Here is a 21,865-nt window from a genome sequence, read left to right as displayed (position 1 = left end):
GTGAGGTAACCGGGATTTTTTTCTCTTGTGGAAGGTTCATTTCAACATCTTTGCACTAAAAAGCAAGAATTATTGTAAATTCTATTTCTGACTCATTAATTCTAGTAAAAAAAAAATTATAAAACAATTATTGAAAAGCAACTTCTTAAGCTGCAGAACAAGAAACAACAAACAAGCTGTTTGTAACAAATATGGAGAACTGTGAACCTGTAGAGTCCAAAGTACCAAAAGCGAGAGGGACACCAAGTATTCAGAAAATATCCTGGTTCCCTCTGAAGACAAGAAATATCCAGCAGGAATGTCAGTACAAGTTGGTAGCTGGGTTGAGGTACTGCAATTTTATCTCACCTGAACACGAGGTGGTCCCAGCTCTGCCCGACCCCCTGGCAGTCCTGTGTCTGTGAAGCCAATGCTGGTTTTCCCCTCAATCCTTCTATTTCTAAACCTCTCATTTCCACAACCCCAGCCAGCAATGAGCAGTGCTCAAATCAGGTGTGCAGAGCCCAGGGAAGTGGCCTTGACATGGGCCAGGGTGAGGAGGGCAGCCTTCACTTAATAGTGAGACAGCTACAAAAACCTGATGCTTCACACTTTACACTGTGATGTGAAGCAGATGTCCAAGTCCTCGCTGTTAGAAAGGACAGATTTAAAAAAAACCAAAAACCAAAAAACAAACAGTGGATAAATGCTACAAATTGAGGTAGGGTCAGCTCTGCAATGTAGGACATTAGGCTAGAAAGAGTCAGAAATAATTTTCTTGCAGATTAGAAGCAGATAAATGAGAGAGAGAAAGAAGGAAAGCATGCAGTACAGAAAGGAAGATAAGAAAGAAGCTGTTCATCTTATGTATGGGAACCAACTGCTGCATATGTATTTCCTATGCAGTTTTAGTAACTATCCCCAAGATGTTAATCTGAAACACTTTGCAGGAAGTGGACCATCTATTTAATTTAAAATGTTGCTTGGAACACTGCAGGATTTTCAGATAATTCAGTTAAAGCACTGGACACTCAATCTGCACAGCAAAAAGGCTACGGCCAGGATTTTGAATTTCGCACATAGATGTAGATGTCTTACTTTGGAAGAAATGCACTTAAGCATTCAAGTTCAGTCATTTATGCTTGCACTGAAGCATTTTTTCTAAGATAGCTGTTTACTGACAACATCAAGTATAAATTACACATGCATGACTGAGGACATACAGTCATCCACCACAGTTAGTGAGGGTGGGCACACACTAAGCCCAAAAATAGAGGGTATTTCCAATGGAATTAATAGAAAAATAAACAACCTGTAAACTAAGGTGAATGCTTGTTCATAAATTAACACAGAATAGCCCAGTGGGAAATGTAACGTGCAGTTTTCACACATGGCAGAAGTTTGCTGGTGGTTGTGCCCATTAAAGGTGAAGGCTGTGTTACCAACAAGCACGTTTTCATCTGGCCTTAGACTCAGAAATAACAGTAAAAATCAAACACAAACAGTTATTTTCTTCCTTTTGGGATTTGGCACATGTGCTATAACAGACATAGATGGAAACTTCTAAAATAAATTAAAGAATGTACTTGTCAGTTTATTAATCAAAGTTTACCTGCTTCACATTACACGGAGACAAATTAAACAAGCTACCACGGTACTCAGAAAACATCTGCTAACAAAGTCAGAAGTAATGATAAACAAACTTGAGTTCCCTTTGTGGTTGATTTCCATCCAGCTGCATTTAATTATAAAAGAGCTATCAAAGAAAGCTCCCCATTAGCAGCTAATTCAGAATGACTTCAGAAGAAAATCCCAGAGCCTCCAGTGATATCTCTCCAACAACTTTCTCATCTCTGCAAGTGATTGAGAAGAGCTGAATTAGACCAGTTTAGTGATCAGTCCTCCCACTAACTGCCAGAGTAGAATGAAGATGATATATCTTTTCAGTACCTGTGATTGCCTGTTTTCAAAGTAGGACCTATAAGATGTAGCAGACTCTTCCTTGCAAGTAATCTCTGCCAAAAGCCTCGGTGCCAGCCAGAAATACAGAGATAACCCTGAAAATTGCTGTATGCATTTTCTAAAGCAGAGCAGCTGCTGATACCATGCAGAAAGGGAGAAAATTTGTCACTACAAGTTTTTTAATACAGTTTCTTTGACTTGGGTATTTTTCACAAAGAAATTGAAGATGTGGGCATTTATAAATATCTAATTCTGGTTTACAGCAATCAGGACTTTTTTGGTTGATGTAGCTAGAGATGCATATAGTCCCACACTCATGCTCTGAACCAGATGGCAACAACCTTATTATAGTTTTTATTATTTTTAAAAATAATTATAAATTAATAAAGTTGTTAAAATAGAGCAGCCACTCTTAAAAAAAAAATTAAAAATAATGAAAAAAGCAAATACATCAGGGTTCCCCTATAACTCCTTAAATTGAGAAATTTTGGTAATTTCATAGATGGACAACCGAAGTCAAGTTAAAAAAGTGAAAGATTTTCAGTGTACCCAGATCTACTAGGAATTTTTATAAAATTCCATAAGGACCAACTATAATCACACACCCCAAAAGAGCTCTGTGTACAAGCAACTTGTAGCATATCACTATCAGAAGGTTTGGACAACAAGAAGACAAGTTTAATAAACCTTTGAAAGACTTTTCCTTTTTTTTGTTTTTTTCCTGCCTTGTTCTTTTCCTACAAGACAGTAATGGGTGATTCTTCCCTGAAAGCTCACTGCTGCCTGGCCAGCAAGCAAATATGAAATCAAAAGCCCCGTGTGCCAGATCTGCACAGCTGTATTTGTGCTCCCGCGGCTCCCAGAGGAGCGCACACCACATGTCGGTTCCCTGACTTGGGGTGGGTTGGTGAGGTGTAAGTTAAAAGGGCAGCTGTACACTCCGGGAAATTTTCCAGATTCATTTTCTACCAATTGCTTTAACAACGCCACAAGCCACGCTGAGGAGGTTGGGATGCTGGGTAGCACAGGTAGGAAATAGAAAAAATTTCCTACAGCTTCTTCCTGATCCAGTCCCCAGGCTCTCTTGAAAAATCTGTGGGCTCTTTATAGAGGGTTTTTTTTTTTTTTTCCCTGCAAGAATAAAGGGGTTGGCTCTGATTGCTGCTATTCTAAGAGGTTAAGGGAATATTATATATCCACATGGTAATCAACCAAGGTTTTGTGTAACTGTTGCTCTTGATGTGGTTCTTCCAGACTCTTCCAGAAAAGAGTTTATTGATGTACCTGGCCTAGAAGTTGGAGAGCCAAAGGAAGAAAATGATAACACAGTTTAACAAACCCTTTGTTTACGTAAACATCCATCCACAATCTGTGTCTGGTGGGGTGAACATATGGCTTTAATTTTACCCTTGGCACATGGATCAAACAGTGTTGCCAATATCTATTGTTCTCCTCATAACAATATGCCTGGTGGTTTCAACATATCCTCTCCATTAGCTGGCTTCAGATCAAGCATTGCTGTGTATGTGCTTGTGTCTCCATAAAACTGGAATATGGATCTCTTTTTTGCCTTCTTTGTACCAAATGTGTAAGAAGGAACACAGTTGAGAATGGTGGTCAACTGTTCCCGTGAGTCATGAGAACAGCTCGCTTCGGAACGCGTGGCGGAGCAGGCACTGGGTGGGAAGGAAGGGTTGCATTGGATCTGAAAAACCATGGCCATGTAGCTCAGGCTTTTCAAAAACCAGAGGAAGTGGTGAGTCACAGATCCTTATCCCATTTGATCTGGCCTTTAGCAAACCTTTCTGGATTTGGTCCATGTCTGATCCAAATGAGCCCTGCTCTGGAGCATGGACACACCACAGGTGGTTAGGAGAAGGGTGATTGGGGTTGTTTTTCCTTGTTGATTTTCCCTCTCCTTATTTTTTCGGTTTTATTTCCTTCCCACTTCTAGAGAAGGCCACAATAATGCTTTTTTTCTTTTAGAAATTTCCAGGTTCTACAGAGGAAGCACAGCAGATGAGATTGGGATCTGGGGAAGAAACCTCCAGTGGACTCCCCGAGCCAGGGTAGCTTGTCATCTCCATGCTAATCTTCTCAGCTCCTGCCTGGGCCTCTGGAGCACCAGTTCTGCTTTCTTACGCTTCCAGCAGCAATCAAACTTGACATTTCTCCTCTATATTGTGCTGCATTTCAGCCTGTACTTCCAAATGTTTGATCCAAAATCCATTTCAGTCAGTGGAAGGAATTCATTGCCTGGAACATACTTTGGATCTGGCACCTTCTTTCCACCTGATCACTAATTCCTGTTTTATATTCGATAAATCAGTGAAAAAACAGAGCTTTCTGATTTCTCTGGTGCCATTTCCACAACGATGGAGAAAATCTCACTGAAGAAACGTTATCACTGGTAAAAACAGCAATTTTATCTGGGCCATTCAGGAAATTTACTGTGTTTAGTGGTTTCTTTCATTCATGACATCTTGTTTTCTAAGACTGAAACATGATGTTGGAGAGGAAGTGGCTGGGAAGGGTTGATGGTGCCTCAACCATTTGTCCTACCTGGAGCAGAAGCTGCTGCCTTGGGAGGCAGTGCCCTGACACCCTTGGTTGCTCTGGGGCCCTGCATGTAGCATAAAAAGATGAGTGAAATCTTGTGGGAGCACTGCAAGGAGGAAGCTCTGGGAGATAACACAGTGGTGATCAGCACCACCAAAAATAGGGCTCTGCAGGCCTTTTTTTTCCCATGCTCTCATGACACTCCTCCTCACTGGAAGTAGTAACTCTGAAAAGCCTCGGGGTTTATTCAGTGTTTCTGTTTTCTTCCTACTGCACTGTTTCTCACTTGCCTGTTTCCCCCCAATTTTGATGTTTTACCTTCTGAATATGCTGAATCCAAGCCCAGTGCTTTGAATGATTTCACTGACCCTGCCGTTCTGCATGCCAGCACAGATACATATCTTTTAGGTTTACTTTTATCTATGCTAATTTCACTTCCCCCTCACATTTGCAAGCAGAGAGCAACTGCACGGCTTCCTGTGCATCCCAGGCTACAATTTAAGGAGTTTAAGAAGAGTTAGGCTTGCTGCTGCTTGTGCTCTCATATATATTCAAGCACAGCTTTCGGTCTCCTCGCTACACATGTGCTTCAGCCTGTTCTCGACTGTCACAGTGATAACATTTCTATACGAACTCATTCATTAAGACTATCAGACTGTAATTATCTCTGCTGTGCAGAACGAATGTAGGTTTCCTCCTGTAATGGCATGGCAAGAGAAGGAGAAGAGGGGGTAGAAGAGCCCTCCTTTCATTTTTAGAATGACTGTTTTGCTCTGAAAGCCATGGCAGTTCTGCCATTACTGGAAAGCCTAAAAGTAACATCCAAGTCCTAACGCTTAGTGGCTGAACCCATCAAGAAGCAGAATCCTTCCCTGAATGAATCAGGCAGTCTCTATAATTTTGATATATATTTTTGTGTCAAACAAAATCTGGGGAGTTCTTTCCCCTAAAAACACGTGTGGGAGGTGGGGACACTAGGAGTTAGCAGGAGAACAGAGTCCTGTATTATTCAAGCCTTATGTGGCAAAAACTCCAGTGCATTAACTTTGAAATTGTCTAATACCACAGATTTATTTATTATAGAATTAATTACCTTGCTTGAAGTAATTAATTACCTTACTTGAAGTGGCACTCATTGACACATGATATTTTGTCTAATTCTCTACTGTGCATAAAAATGCAATATATTGTAATATAAATTGTAGCTGTTATTGCTTTAAACACCAATTAATCAAGGGGTTTGACAAATGTAACAATAGACTGATTACTTTTTTCGTCAGTATTTTATGTTAAGACTTGGTCAATTTTACTATCAGTTAGATTTCATTCTGAAATAGCAAGTTATCATAACAAAAGTACTCTTGTCCTAATCCATGCAGTTTAAAAAATGTTTAATCCACCCTGGTCATTGCCACATTAGGCATAGAACAGAATTTAGGTTTAAATGCAGTGAAAATCGAGAGCACAGCTCAACACAAACACATGGGTCAAGCATCAGAGTTACTACAGGGTTATGTTTGACTTGGTTCTCCTATCTGTGTCCTGTGTACCCTCAGCAGTTGCTGGAGCTCTATTTGGGATAGACTTGAGGTGTGGAAAGAGATTTCTAACCAGACATCCCTGGTGAACTCCAAAAAGTCCTGCTGGTGAGGGAGTTAAAGCAGTATTAAGCCAAACTGAAGCAAATGTTGGCATATAATTAACACAGCATTGTCAAAGAGAGCTCATGGTTTAATTTTAGTGGGGAAAATATGGTATCTCAGATACCATGATATGGGTGTTTGTTCACAGCCACTGTACCTGTCAACTATTATTATCCTGATGCTGCCGTGTTCCCTGAACTGTTCTGATATTTTAACAAGAAGAGAATTTTCTCTGATGTGCCATCTGTAAGGCACAGTTTACCAAAGGAAAACTTTATCTCAAATTTTTAATAATTTTCTGTCAATTCCAATAAAATCAGATATATTTTTATAATACTTACAAAATAATAGCAAATGTGACTCACCACATGTGCCACTATTTCATATGATATTCTTCTTCTCCCACTGATTTTCTTTCCAGCACAAAATGCAATTTAAATGTCAACTTGAACTAAAAGTTACATTCCTGGGGAGATTATTGGTATCTTGTACAATCTCAAATAATTCTACTTCTTTCTACTACTTTACCTGTTTTCTTCTATTTCAGTATCTCATTGTTCAGGTTCTAAAATTAATAAATGGTGGAAGGAATGAAATAATGCACAGTTTGTTTACATATAAATGACAGGACGAATCATAGAATTATGGAATGTTTTGGGTTGGAAGGGACATCAAAGCTCATCCAGTTCTTCCCCCTGCCATGGGCAGGGACACCTTCTACTATTCCAGGTTGCTCAAAGCCCCATCCAACCTGGCCTTGGACACTTCCAGGGATCTAGGGGCAGCCACAGCTTCTCTGGAAAATTTGTTCCAGGGTCTCACAACCTAATTTCTTCATAATATCTAATCTAAATGGACAAAAGATATTGCAAATCAAGTGTATAGGCAGGACAGAGAATGTTCACACAGGAGCTGCAGGTCTGCTTTGTTCTGTCCAGAGATCCTGTGTTTGGGAAATTCATTCAGGACTTTGAGAATGTTTAAATTATTATATTTTGGATTTACCTGAGACTTTCAGGTTCCACAAGGAAAGCTGTCATCCATAAGCAAAGATATTTGCATTCTCCATGAGGTTTTCCATTGGGGAAGTACCACAGCCTGAGTTTTCCCTTCTGGGACATGGCACAGCAGACTTCTCCAGCTCAAGCTCACTGTCACATAGTCAGGAAACAGCGATGGCAACCAACTACTCCACCTTAATGCCAGAGTTCAAATCCCTTCCCTCACTGCTGAATTTATACACATTTTTCACTTCCATAAAAACATCTTAATTCATAATGCCGGAGAGTTGCCACGATCTTTCTTTCCTAGTGATTGCTTTTCTTCTGAAATGCCTAGGAAGACTGCTGAATGTCATCCTCGACTCCCTATAGTGTTGCACAACAGGCATGGGAAAGATGGAAAAAAAGTTTTGCTGACATCAGTTAGACGTCAACAAGTTTAGTGCTGAGGTTTAGCCCTAATCTCTGTGTCTTAGTTTCTTAATTCCAACACTCTTACTGCTCCCCAGTTTGTGAGAATACAGAATAAACTGGCAAAAGCAGCTCCTCCATTTTTTGAGTCACAGAAATAACTTGGACTGTTCCACTTCAGGAGAAATAAGGATTATGATGTCAAACAAACTGAGGACTCACTGCTGCCTGACTTAAAAAAGATAGAGATGGTTTAGTCTAAATGAAAATTAGAGGTTCAATATGTCAAAGACACCAAAGGCACCATGAAAGGTAGGAAGCAGGCTCTGGTTCAAAATGAACTCTAAACTCACCTGGAATTGCCATGGGAAACAGTTGCTGGAAAAACCATCTGGAAAAATTCCTCCAAGAGGAGAGTTGTTGGTCAACCTGCTTGGGCCCTTCATCCAGTCTGAATACAGAGTTTTCTTACAGGCACGAAAGGTTCAGCTGTGCCACAGATTTCCAGGGTCTTGATGGTATCTGCAGCAATGGACGAGACCTGCATCAAGAAATGTTCACCAGGAGATTTTTACAATGATTTTCTAGTGAGATTATTGAAAACTGGGGTTAGAGGCAAGTTCTATATACTCACACTGACTTCAAGGGCCAGTTGCACATCTGAAAAACCACTCTTTCTTTTTCTGGAAATCTGTGCGTCACCCACCATTCTCACCTAACTTTTGCAGCAAACAGGTGAGGACCTTGCTAGCTCCCAGCTTTGATTCTCGCCTGCAGTAAAACCCATCCTTTGCAGAGAATGGGATATGATCCTTCAGGAAAAAAACCCCAGGCTTTAGGATGCATTTTATTACTCACTTTCTGACTCTCAGTTTAATAAAGACAAATATATTTAAGGTGTCTGAGTTCTGCCAAGAGGGAAGGTCTCCTGCAGCCCCTGTATATTCTAGAGTTTTTTAGGGTTGCTCTGCTCCATGGACAAATGAAGAGCACCTCATACTGCTTGTATTTACCCCTCAGAGGTGTTGGAGGCTGTAATTAATTACTGTTTGTAGAACCCATTGAGATTGTTAGAGAAAGGCACTAGAGAGTGAGTGGTGTTATAAATTATTACACTTGAAAACGTTCAAACTCTTCAGCCTTCCACTGCTTGCCTTCACACAAACTTGAAGCATTTCCCTTTCTCCTCCTGGAATAAAATTTGCCCTCTTGACATGCACAAACCATTAGAGAGGCTGTGCTTACAAGCACCTAACAGTATTTTCTCAAGTTTATTTTGACATTGACTTTTAATCAACATGACGATGATTGAAAAAGCCAGTCCAATGTTTCACTAAAAAGGAATATTAAAAGTGCATTGATTGTGTCTGCAAAGATATGCAATTAAAAAGTATAAGTGCTGTTATTTAACACTTGACTTTACTTATTTTGAACTCTCATGGCCCTGTTGTGTACATGGTTAAATGTGCAATGCTGTGTGTTTCAAGTAACTTGGCTGTAAGCAATTTTATATTTTAATGAAAATAATTACAGTTTGAGTAATATGAAGTGTATCTGAAGTATAACCCCTGATGCTACTTCCCCAGAATTAGCTGTGATATAAATTATCATAATTTATTATGGTGACTCTGTGCTTTATGTGTTTATAGGGGATCCTGGCTAGCAATGATGATTCTTAACTAACAAAGGATTGCATTTCAAAAGCAATTTTTTCTTGGATCTCATCTGTAATTCTTCCCCAAAAGTGATATGATTTAACTGTGCTGCAGTATGTGCTATTGCAAAGATGGCATTATTGTGCTGTCATTTTGACAGCTTACTTTAATTTACACCATTTAATGGGTGAATACATTTTTTAAAAATCTGGTGTTATTCTTTCTTAATATACCATATGCCATCGATCCCACATGCACTTCTTTGCATAAGCACACCAAGTTACAGAGTGGTATAAAGCAACCTATGTGTCATGTACAACCTCTCCCTTGAGTGACACATCAGAAGCTCAGGTCCTCTCTGTTCTTCAAGGATTTCAGTGGATCCTGTGACATTTCTGAGCCTCGAGCTGAAATATGTTACATGATACGTGATGTCCCCACTGGCATCTGTCCACCTCAGAGATGGGCACTTTTCAGATACGCTGTACAAAAATAAATTTCTGAAAGCAATTTGCCTTGCTAAAAGCAGCAATATAGAAAGTGTAAAGACTGTTGTAATTACATTACTGCAAAGGCCAGTATCTGCAGCAGCTGGTTTCAATTCCTACCACTATTTTAAACTATTTGGTCAAACAAAATCTCTTCCAGCTCCTGACACATTTTGCCTGCTAATGGTAACTACTCATCAGCACGGGCAAAGGTTGGACAATCATTCCCTTTGTGTCCTTTTGGGGAGGGCAGCCTGATCATTCCTCTGGCTGAGGAATTTCAGGGTCACCTCCAAAGGAAGCAAAGAATGCAGGTGTTTGATCCAGGCCTGTCCACGCCTTTCCCATAAATGTACACCTCAGCTCAGCAAACATCAGCTCATTAGAGCTTTCCCATCCAGACTCCTTTACTTGAACAACCTTCCAAAAGGATTCAGATACTCAGTCTACCAAGGCCAGGTTGGACCGGGCTTGGAGCAGCCTGGTCGGGTGGAAGGTGTCTCTGCCCATGGCAGGGATTGGAACAAGGTGAGCTTTAAGTTCCCTTCCAACCCAAACCATTCTATAATTATGTGATTCTACCCATGTTACAAAGTGACCAGAGGATGCCACTGGGAGCAATCCCTCCTCCTCAGGAGGATCTGCCACCCTGGGTTCATGTAGCGTGTGAAAGCATGTCCACAGCTCCCAGGTCACACCCGGCTTTCCTCTGCCTTGCTTGGTCCTGCCCACAAAAAACCTTTTGTCAATTTGCTCAGCAGAGCCTGCAATCCTGGCCCAGGAATAATCTCTGAAGGCTTCAGAAAATGTGCTGTGGGACGTTATCTCAGTAGAGGAAAATTTCATTTGGGAAGCAGCCCAATTTAAGAAAACAATTTCATGACAGCGTGGAAAGCAAGCTGATGATACTCCAAGAACTTAACTTTATTTGGTAGACTTTTGTCCGCTTTCCAAGGACACCTAAGAGTTAAATAATTTAAGACTATAACAAAAACAACAAAAAAAAAGATATCTCAGTCATTCCATTTTCCTGTTACAAATATTATTTTTGGACAGAAATTCTGCAAACAAAAGTTCAAGATGAGCTAAAGATTTTAAGCAGGAGGTATCCAAGGCTGAAAAGGATTTTGTTGACATGAACTGAAGAAATAAAAGATACCTTTATACTTACTTAGCTCTTTGATGTTATACATGATACCCAGTGTGGCATTACAACCAACTGTACATGTCATAAAAATACACAGATTCCATGTGGAGTGAACCTGCAGAGAATTAATCCCTCTGCCAAGGTGTATCCTGAAACGTATTATGCCATCCTTGCTTCAAACTCCAGTTTACACATTCCCTGCAACTCGCATGACCAGAAATATTAAAACACTCCAGCAAAAACACGAAAAAGTTTAATTTTAAATTCCATCCCACTGAATGATGGGATTTGAAATGAGAAATCACATGAAATATTTAGAAAATGGTGTGCTTTTAATGAATGTTAGCTACTGTGGAAAAAAAATATGTAATTCACCTTTTTTTTTCCACATTAAATTAAGACAGTAGGGTTTGGGTCTGGAGCACAAGTCTGATGAGGAGTGGCTGAGGGAGCTGTTTAGGCTGCAGAAAAGGAGGCTCAGGGGAGACATCTATAACTCTCTACACTTCTGTGAAAGAAGATTTTGGTGAGGTGGGCTCAGTTTCTTCTCCAAGGTAGCAAGGGACAGGACAAAACAGCCTCAAATTGCACCAGGTGAGGTTTAGGTTAGATATTAGGAAAACGTTTTTCACAGGAATGGTTGACAAGTATTGGAACAGGATTTCCAGGGAAGTGTTGGAATCACCATCCTTGTAGTTTTCAAAAATAGTGTGGATATTGCCCTAGGGGACATGATTAATGGAAAACATGGTGGTAGTGCTGGACTGATGATTGGACTCAAGGATCTTAAAGGTCTTTTCCAGCCTTAATGATTCCACAATTTCAACTGTGTCTCACCTAAAAAAACTGCTGGGAATTTTATGTGCCCAGAAATGAGCTATTTGTACATAACAGAGCAGCAGATGCTGACAACTGACACACACTTCCTGCACCTACTGAAAACTACCAACATCTTAAATTATCTCCAGGTGCTGTGAAAAAGCTGCAGACCCCTGGACAGCCAGTCAGAAAATGAACACAAATGTGATTTCTTGGGGTTTTTACTCATTTGCTTGAGTGACCACTTCAGGTAGAAAAATATCAGAGTGAAACAGTAAATAAAATGCAGCCAGTATTATGCTTTAGGAAGGGACTTTCATTCATAACAGGTTTTTTTACTCATTTGCTGTTTGCAGAAGTCGTCTCTGAGGTAGGATTTGCATTGGGCTTTGCTGCAGGAGTAGAGAAGTTGCATATTTTAAATCTCTAGCAGAAATCCTACAGAGTAGAAGGGGCAATGAACACCAACTCCTTCCCCCTCCAGTGCGAAAGGAGCAATGAGAAACTTTACAAGTTGGACACACGGCCCCTTGACCCGTGTGATACTGGATAACCCTCTGCAGTGTCAAGCAATGGATCATCTTACCTGCTGCTGCAAACCAGACTTCCTTATGTGCTTGGAAAGGACACTTCCCATGTCTGAGACAGAATTCCTGTCCTGCTTCACCTATGGAAGAAAATCATAACAAAACTAAACCCACAAACAAACAAACCCCCACAAAAAACAAAACAAAACAAAACAGATAAACAACAAAAAAACCAAAACCAAACCAAAAAACAGAACAAAGAGAAACTTTATAGAAACTTGAATTCAACCCCCAACATATTTCCCAAACCAGCCTTGACAAAGTACATTTCTTGTTACATCCACCCCACTTTCAGGGTGGAAACAGAGCTCTGGAAAAATGCAGCAGAACTGAGAGGCCCTGATTGAAAGGAGAGTTTCTGGACACTGAGCAAAGCATTGCAGCAGATTGGTGCTGTATCATATTTGTTTCTGGTGGATTTAGTTGGTCAGCCCTCTTCCTCCTTCCATGCAACACATGATCTATAGCACACACATATGGTCACCAGCATAGAGGCAGCAAATGCCAGATCAGATAGAAAAAGACTAAACTTAAGAGGTTATAAATGTCTTTTCATAATAGTATATATTCAATACTGTCACTAAAGTAAGAGTCCAAAGACAATATGAACACTTTTCTCCTCTTTTATGTGATCTTAAGAAAATAATTTCAGTTCTACATAGTAATGACTTTGCTACATTGTTAAAAGGTGATTAAACAGGCAAAACAATTTTTATTTTGAATCTCTAAGGAGAACCATTGCCCTAGTGAAAATAAATCAAAAAGTTTTTTTTCTGCCATGAGGTCATAAAAAGGTGAAATATTTTCAGTGGGAAGGAGGACAGGGATGTTGTTGCTACGACACATCCCGAGTGTCACACTGAGGGGGAGATGGAGGCCTTGTGAAATCAGTTCTGTGTCACCTCTCCAGCTGTGTCCAGCCCCCTCTTTGCAGTTCTAAACACAAATCCAACTTTATGTATCTGCAAAAACCCTGCCACAGAAGCATTTTCTTCAAAGAGATGCTGAGATTTGTTTTATCAGATAATGCTGCAACCCTGTCTAACATGGCACATGAAGAAAGAGAAACTTCCCTAAAAACATTCCAACCTCCTCTTTGTGCCACCCACACGTGCAGTCATGACTGAAAGACAGAGTGAATCTCACGCACTGCAGAGCCTCTCTGCCCTTCGTGCTGGAGCCTGGGCAGGAATCACCCTGGGAGCCACAGCCAGGCTACCAAAGGCAGAGCAGGACTTCCCTGAGACCTCCCTTCCCTCCTCAGCACAGAGCTTGGCACTCCCAGCACTCTTTGGGGGTTCATCACAGTAAAAACCTGGCCACAAGACCCAGAATCAAAGGCACCGAGCTACAAACCCTGCTGGAAGTCTGGCACTTTGCTGAATTGTCGAAATACTTCTGGTCAAAATATGGCCATAATCACTAAAATATGCAAATGCCTTTCATAATCAGCAGTATTTGCTCACGTGAATAATTTTATTGACTTTGGTCACAGGAAATGCTAATTTTGTGTGACACTGGGAAGGACTTCTAAGACCTAGAAGACAACAATGGCATAAATATTGCAAAGACAGAGCTATCTAAGACTGTATCACTACAGCTTCAGTGGATGCAAAGCAGAGGCAGTGCTAGTTCTGCAAATACTTCTGCATCACCTCATCAGTGTGTGGGAGCAAGACGTTGACTTGTATCCCCTGGAATATACATAGAAGCAAAGAGATGGTAGACAGAAACATGGAGATTTTATTGTAGGTGATCTTTAAGGTCCTTCCCAACTCAAAATTTTCTATGATAGGAACATATTTGTGAAGCACAAAACAGTGACTCACTGCCTGAGAAAGGATAGACAAAATCATTGCTTTATGGGTGTTGTTTTTGTTCAGTCTCAAAAAACAGTTGCACAGTTGAGATACTCAACATCTGAGTTCCAAAAGGAGTGCTCCTCATTAAGGGATCAGCTCTATAATAAATCAGCTAATGGACCAGGGTGCACCATCAGCTGATGGCAGGTATACTTCAAGACAAACCTCTGCTCCAGCACATTTATAAAGCTTTTTCAAACAGGGTCCTGGGTCAGACCAGACGTAGCAGTCTTACAATATTTTCTTTAAGTATTGCCCAGCCTTGGAAATACAGCTGAACGTCTTGGATTCTTCTCATAAAGTGAAAAGGGCCATGTGTCTTGTAAAGACAAGCCCCAAGGGAACTGAGGTAAAGTATTTTTGTAGCCTTAACACAAATTTTCCTTGTGTTTATGACTTCATTATTTTAGTGGGTGTGTTGTTTCAGTGGGTTTTTCAGCTACTTATTTTCTATCTTCTTTATGGTTCTCTTTTTTTTTCTGTCTACTTTAAATAAGGAAAATGGACTCAACAGATGATGCAGAGGTCTTTACAGCAGAGCTACCGTTTTTCGTTCCTGTTTCCTGAACCTCGAAGAATCATGTGCTTAAGATGCTCAAAGAATATTTTTGTAACACAATATTAAAGTTACTGTTGATGTCTGGTCAGTGTAAAAATATTCCCATATGAGAAGAGGTGAAAATTTTAGGCATCTATCTTCTGTTAAGTGTAGTGAAAGAGTTAAGACAAAATGAATTAAGGGAACACAACTGACAGCAGAAAAATTGTTTCTGATTAGCAGGAAAACCCAGGATTAGGATGTGGTTACTCTGTAATTGCAAAATCTGATCTTCAGTAATATCTGGTGGGGTTTTAGGGAAAAATGCAGCAAAAGGACTGAAAACTAATACTAAGCTCATTTAAGATGAATTAATCCAAAATACTGGTCTCCATACCTACGAGGTTCCTATGAGGTTCCCCCTACATTGGGAGAGCCCTACCTCTGTAAAAAGCTGTTGGGATTGGTAGGACAGATGTGGTGTAGCACATCTGTCTGGCCTGGGCAGAGTGGCTATCACAAAAGTACCTTTTTTCTTGGTGCAGCTTCAGCCAAAATGCACAGAGACAGCAGCTATTGATCAAGCAGAGCTAAACCAATGACCCGTCCAAATTGCTGGTTTATTAATTATCACTTCTACTTTACCTAATGTCAACTCACTTGCCATATCTGCTTTACTGGTAGCTTGTTTGCCCAATTAGCAGTAATTTGCATTTTAACTGAGCCTGTAAGTTCTCTGTAAAGTCTGTGCTTGGGGACTCCAGTGATCACCAAGTTGCTGGTCAAAGTTTTGATAAGAAGTAATGCTTGAGTAAATCCTACAAGCCAACACCCTAAGGCAAAGTAATTTCATGGTAGGGATGGCTGAGTAAAATAATAGCAAGCATGGAGCTTTTCTCAAATCCAGAGCCAAATCTCTTACAAGACATGAAGTTCTCATTTTTCTTTTTTTTTTTAATTTGTCATAGACTTTTGTCTTGAAAAAAAAAAATACAAACCAAAATATCAAGGCAAAAGTCTATTCTTGGATTTATGGCATGAGAAAATCCAGGAAGGAAAGGAGACCTCAGGAGAAAAGCCCATTTTCACATTTTTACACAGCTTTCTAAGCGTATATCGTGGCAGAAAAAGGTACATATAGCTAAAAAAACCAAAATGAACCGAAACATGTGGAGTCACTTTCCCTACCAAGTCAAAAGAGTTGGTACAGTGCATTAAAACCTGGCAGAGTCCTGACATTCCACTCCATGATGTGCAGGCTCAATCTTCAGCAAGAGCCTGTGAACACCGAGTTGTCCAGTGCTCAGCTCTTCCAGCTGAAGGTGTCTCGAACACTCTGTTAATTTCGTTCAAATATATTCAAAATACAGTGGAGAGATAAAAGTACGTACTACAGGCATAGGAAATGTTCAAGGCAACAGGCAGAAGTGAGTTCAAAGGAGAGCAGATAAGTTCCTGTAGTTAACGTTTTCCTGTTTCAAACAAACAAAAATTGCAAGAAAAGTATAAATGTAATAGATTTAATACATAAAAGAGTTTGGTAGGAAACACCAATGCATGATTGACTCAGCTGAACACAGACTAGAGTGAGGAATACTGCCTTATGGATTATCTTAAGGGGAAACCAATGTCCCTTCTTCCCCACTCAAAAAAAGGCAACATAATTGAATTTCACACAGACACGATTGGACTTAACATCAACCAAATAAAGATGCACAAAGCAGGTCATAAGAATGAATTAAGAATGTAAAGTCTATCACTCACCTCTCCCCTGTAGCTTAATTTCTCCTTTTGTTTCCTTCTGGTTTTAGTGTTTCAGAGAACACTTGAATTTTAAATTCTCCTCTTATACACAAGACTATCCATTGCTCTCGATCTGTGTCATATTTCTGCTGAAGGACCTCAGCCTTCATGAAGCAACCCAATTCTGCTTGCAGGCCCTTTTGATTAGGCACTCCTTGTTGAGTGAGATCCAACCAGTGGAAAAAAAGAAGGATATGTAAAAAGACATTTGTCACTAACAAAATCAAAACAGCAGCCAAAGGTGCCTACTCTGCAAGTGCTGTGTACTGTGGTTGGACAATTTGAATCCCATGGAAACCACCCTTGGGTTTGGACAGGAGAGCTCGACACTGGCTATAAATTGTTTGTACTGATGATCAGGATCTGGCCATTGAGCTGGACAGATTTGCTCACCCCTTCCTTTACCAAGAGATTTTCTGAGCCTCTTTTTGTACGTGGTGTAGGGCTCAGGGACCTGCTGCAATAGGGTCATGTGGGACAGAAGCCTCATAGAAGTGGATATCGGTGCCCTATTCACACATTCATCTAATTTTCCTAGAAAAGCACCAATGATGGAAGCTGCTGCTCATTGTACTCTAACAATCTATCCAAGGGTTAAAATATTGATCCTTACCTACAATATAATGTAGCTTGACATGTTTCATCAAGCATGTTGCTCTCACTTCACTTCCAGACCACTTCTCTGAAAAGTAAAAGAAGTAAAAAAACCTGCTAAGATTGCTACTAACATGTAAAATATATTTAAATAAACCAAAATAGCAGGGAGAAAAAACTTTATCGTAGCACAATAGAAAATTAAAGACCCAACTTTAAACAAATCATGCCATTTGCTTTTGCGGCAGCAAAAAGAGTTTATTATTTCACTATTTCATCTCACCTTGTGTCATTAAAATATAGGACATAAGTAGTAAAACACAAAGTAAATATGCACATATCTTTACACCATGTAGGGCAGCTATAAATCTTACTCTTTGATAACAGCTGTACTATAACAATCATTTGAGTAGTGCAGCTGCCACAACAATATCAAATTTTATAGTTAAAAAGCAGTCAAAACTTTAATGGTACAGTGGAGGTAGATATATATTGTGCTATAAATAAACATTATCTAATGAAGAAATGAAACATGTTTATTTTTCCTTGACATATCGTTCAAAATCATATATCTTTGCTGTTGCAAGCTGCTATAATAGCAGCCATTATACTTCAGCATGTATAACAACAAGGTCTGTAGTTGGGCTAATTGTGCTGGATTTAAATGAGGGATGGGAGAACTTCAGACAGTGTGGCCTTGCAAGCAAGGCTTTCATTTCAATAGAGCAATATCTTAAAATGTTATCAGAGCTAACATGTGCTGGCAGAGGTTCTGAAGCAGTTGGGAATGCAGTGAGAAACGAGTGGGTTTTCCCCTTAGACGATGACTTCTGCTGTGTTGGTGTGACAGGGTGTAATCGATCTGGAGAGTAGGGGACCATGAGAACTGATGTGCTGGTTCACTCACTGCCACATTACTCAAATATGAAAAACCTCTGAAAGGATTGAGGAAAGGACATGTCTAGTGCAGACAGGCTCATCTCTCTCCCAAGGTAATAATGTGCCTAAAATGCAGTTTCCATGAATTTACCGAGGTTTCTGCTGTGCTCACATTCAGCCTAGGGATGCGCTGATGGCACCTATGGCAATATTCACCTGCCTCCTGCACAAAGACTGAATGAGGGCATGGGAACGATTTTAAGCATGCTAGAAACATCTAACATTGAAGAGTTTTGAGAACACAGCTCATCGTGCTACATAAGGTAAGGCCACAAAACACTGTCTAACATTCAGGTGTGTGTTTCTGCAGGAATTTTCTCTTGAGTCCAGAGTGAACTTCTGAAAGACATCTCCCAGTCCCTGCTATCCATCCCACTGCAAAGAGCTGTCTGGAAACCACTCTCTGGGTGCCCTTGGAATGGCACTAAAATGCTGGTGCACACCAAGGGCAAACCCAAAGCAGTCCATCAGTACCAGGGAGTCAGTCCATGGGACCACACCAGCCTCAGTCCAATGCTAGCCCCAAAAAACAAACATGGTGGATTTGAGGCCCTCAGCATCAGCTCCATCTGCACTGCTCAGTAGGATCATTAAGGTTGGGAAAGACCTCTAAGGTCATTGAGTTCAACCATTAACCCAGCTCTGCAGGTCTACCACAAACAAAGATGTAGCCTCAGACTACCAAACAAAAGAGCAAAGTCCACAACTACAGTATGTCACAAGATGAGAAAGAGAGCTGGGAGTGACAAAAAAAAAATATCCTAGATTCCTGCAGTATCAGGGAAATTGGCAAGTAAAATTCATTAATTCCATTCCCCTAAAAATCTTCCTTAGGAAGCTCTGATTCCCCTCTTCACATCATAAAATTTTCCCTGCCAGAAGGGAGATTACCATCTTGCCTGGAGTTTGCCTCCTGTTCAGTGTGGGTTTCTCTGAAGGTGACACATGGACACCCTGGTGGGAATGGCTGCGACCCAGGGGAGCAGATCCGTTGGAGAGCAAATCCCTGACAAACAGCTTATTACAGTTAAACTTTGTGCGTGCCCACCATTAGAGATCCTCAGGGTGCTTTTGCTTGCCATCAGCAGAGCATTTATCCAAAAAACCCCATGAGATGCTATAAAATAAACCCAACAGCTGTTAGCAGAAGATGACAAATCCTAGATACCTTTTTGTCACATTGCAACCTATACAATTTACTCCGTGTTTACAAACAAATTGCTGCAGAAAAATATTTAGTCCTGGCATTTAGAGAAGCTCTAGAAATTACTCACTCCCCTGGAATTCTGCATGACAAATTAAGACTACACTTCTACTCCTAATAAATGTAGCTAGAGCAAAATTTCATAAACATTCTTGAGATTTCTTCTGTAACAGCTTTATTTTGGCTCCCCACTTTTCCTGCTTAAACAAATGGTAAGGTTGGCTGATATTGTCAAAATACAGCACTTCTCATGAACCAGGAGTCATTTATTAATGTAATTTATTGAGCTGGCATTGTAAAACATAAAATGATATTTTTACTGTGGGACTCGCACACACTAAACAAACAAACAAAAAACAGCAAAAAAGAAACCCCTCATTGCCCCCAAGCTAAGAATATTTTCTTTTAAAAGTCAAATTACTGCAACTGTGGATCTGTAAGTAAGATTATGTGCTTCCAGAACTGGCCTTTCAGAGGCCAACAGGGTAAGTGTTAATGAACCGTGCAATGTTGGGTAAGAACAGAACAGATGTTTGTACAGCCATCAGGTAGACCTTTGTTTATATAAATGCACCACAGTAGATAGTACCTAATACCTTTCTCATGGCTTAAAATAACCTTCCCACTAAAAATACAAACAGGCTTTTCCCCAGTTGTGAACATGCTTAAAATCTAATTAATGCATAGGTGACTGCAAACCCACCAAACTGTCCAGGCAGGGTCGGACCTGTCACCCAGTGTCACATCTTTCATGACACAGTCTTAATCTCCTCCTTTGTCCTTATATTACACTTTTTGCTCTAAAGGTTTCTGCACTAAAAAAGTGGGGAGGTGAAGCCCTAGTTCAATGCAATTTATTTTTATATTGCCTCTCATACAAAGTCTTTAATAACTCTTTATAGAGAGAGATAAAATAATCATATAACACTTGCCGGAATTCAGTGCAGTGACTTTTACACTCAGGGTAAAAGCTATGTACCAGGAAAGCAAAATTAAGAAAATTTAGAAACAGAGAGAGGATTAATAAGTACATATGGTTTCTGCACTGTGGGAGAAGAGGGAAGCACATCCCAGTTCTGGTGCATTCATAGCCCTTCCTTTAGAATTTGGAGGGTCACAACATAAAGGGGTTGTTGGAGAGGGTGAGAAGGGCATTGCTTAAAGGAGCCCCCTCAGCTGTGTTGGGCACAGAAACATCAGTCAGTTGTTTTCCTTCGTATGGAAAACCCAATTTCCATTCAGAAAACAAGAAAACTTCAACCTATCCTGAGAAAGGAATGGAAAAATGCACCAAGTCACCCACACTCATCATCTGACAAACATAACTCAGGAGTACCCCAAAACCAGGGAGGGAAAGACTTTTGCAAAAGACAACCAGAAAAAGCAAAAAATACTTATGGCAACACTGTTATTATATTTCATTTAAATTATCTATAAACAGTGTCTAAAAGCATGACCTTATAATAAGTAATACAATTATTCATAAGGATAACCCTGGGACCAGGTACATACCATGCCCTAGCAGAATGACACATGCAGGAGTCATTGAACAGATTTTGTTTACCCTGCTATACCCATCAGATCAAGGAAATAAACACCAAAAAAACTGCCTATTGGTCTCCCAAAGTAACTCTAGCCCATATCTAAACCAAACCTGAATATCAGCGTGCTCACCCAGTTTATGCCAGTACAAACCTCAAGAAGCACAGGAGAAAAATGCTCCCAAAACCCCACTGATAATTAAAGCAAGAGTGTTATAAATTCTGTAATACAGTCTTAAACTCTCATTGCAAAAGTTTACTGCATCTTTGAGGTCCATCGATTCAGAAGCCCACACATAAAGAAGTCTGGTAAAAGAGCATCTAAGAAAATATTTGGGCAACAGCTAATATTTCTTCCCACCTGTCTTCATGGCCACACCACTCAACACAAGCCACATCTCTATAACACACAGTAAGAAAACACAATATGTAGTAACTCATTTTCTGACCTTTTAATATTTCTGCCATTGATTGTCAGAAGTGAGGACGGCTCTCTATCCTAAGGTGATGGATTATTTAATTAACTATTGACCTTTTCAGTATCAGATGTTGACAATGAATGTGCTCCTGTGTAAGCTGCCTCCTCTGGATGCTGTTCAGTTCTTCAACGCACATGGATTTGTCTCACATTTTGGTTTTAAGCATAACATTTCTGTGATTTTCATCTAAAAACAAGTCAAAGTCTTGTATTTAGCGATGAATATTTTTATGATCTACTGCTTTGAGTTTTCTTTTGAACTGCATTTCTAGCGGAATTTATATGAATATTAACAGAATTGAGTCTTTCATATATAAAATAATTTCTATTGCTTACCTATGACTTAGGTTCCTGGCATGCTTTCAGGACAACTTCTGCACCAAGAGGCAAAGAAGCCAACTCAGAAAGGAGAAATTGTTCATCATCTGTGCACACGGGTCAAGAGACGTCCCAGACTGAAAATTGTAGGAGTCATTTGATATTACACTTTGCCTTTCGGCCCAGCAAAGACTCCAGCCAGGAACATGACATTTACGCCGAGCACCTTTAAAAAGAAAGCATTTCACTACTTTCCCACAAGGCATGCAACGTGAAGCCTTGTTTACACACAGACAAACTGACTTAAGACTTTTTCTCCCCCAAAATAAAGAGAAAG

At 40.1% G+C, this 21,865-nt stretch overlaps 1 protein-coding gene across 3 annotated transcripts in view; it reads right to left on the bottom strand.

Annotated features, from left to right (window-relative positions):
* Window positions 1-21,641, bottom strand: part of LOC309574844 (uncharacterized protein) — a 68,881-nt gene extending 47,240 nt beyond the window's left edge. For 2 of the 3 annotated variants that reach the window (XM_082284774.1, XM_082284772.1), the window contains exons 1-5: window positions 21,547-21,641; window positions 17,068-17,136; window positions 16,416-16,608; window positions 12,251-12,331; window positions 7,909-8,096 (exon numbers count right to left, since the gene is read on the bottom strand). Coding sequence is in view for 2 of the 3 variants with exons in the window: in XM_082284772.1 (XP_082140898.1) it covers window positions 7,909-8,001 (93 nt within the window). In the remaining variant the exon portion in view is untranslated. Of the gene's footprint in view, window positions 1-7,908; window positions 8,097-12,250; window positions 12,332-16,415; window positions 16,609-17,067; window positions 17,137-21,181; window positions 21,256-21,546 lie in introns of those variants that run through there. The other variant, XM_082284773.1, reaches the window with a different exon arrangement.
* Window positions 21,642-21,865: the final 224 nt, after the last annotated feature.

This window comes from Coloeus monedula (assembly GCF_965178545.1).
Source record: "Coloeus monedula genome assembly, chromosome: 7".
In the NCBI taxonomy this organism is placed as follows: Eukaryota; Metazoa; Chordata; class Aves; order Passeriformes; family Corvidae; genus Coloeus; species Coloeus monedula.
The sequence above is the reverse complement of the archived record's forward strand: the minus strand, read 5'-3'. Positions and strand labels throughout refer to the sequence as shown.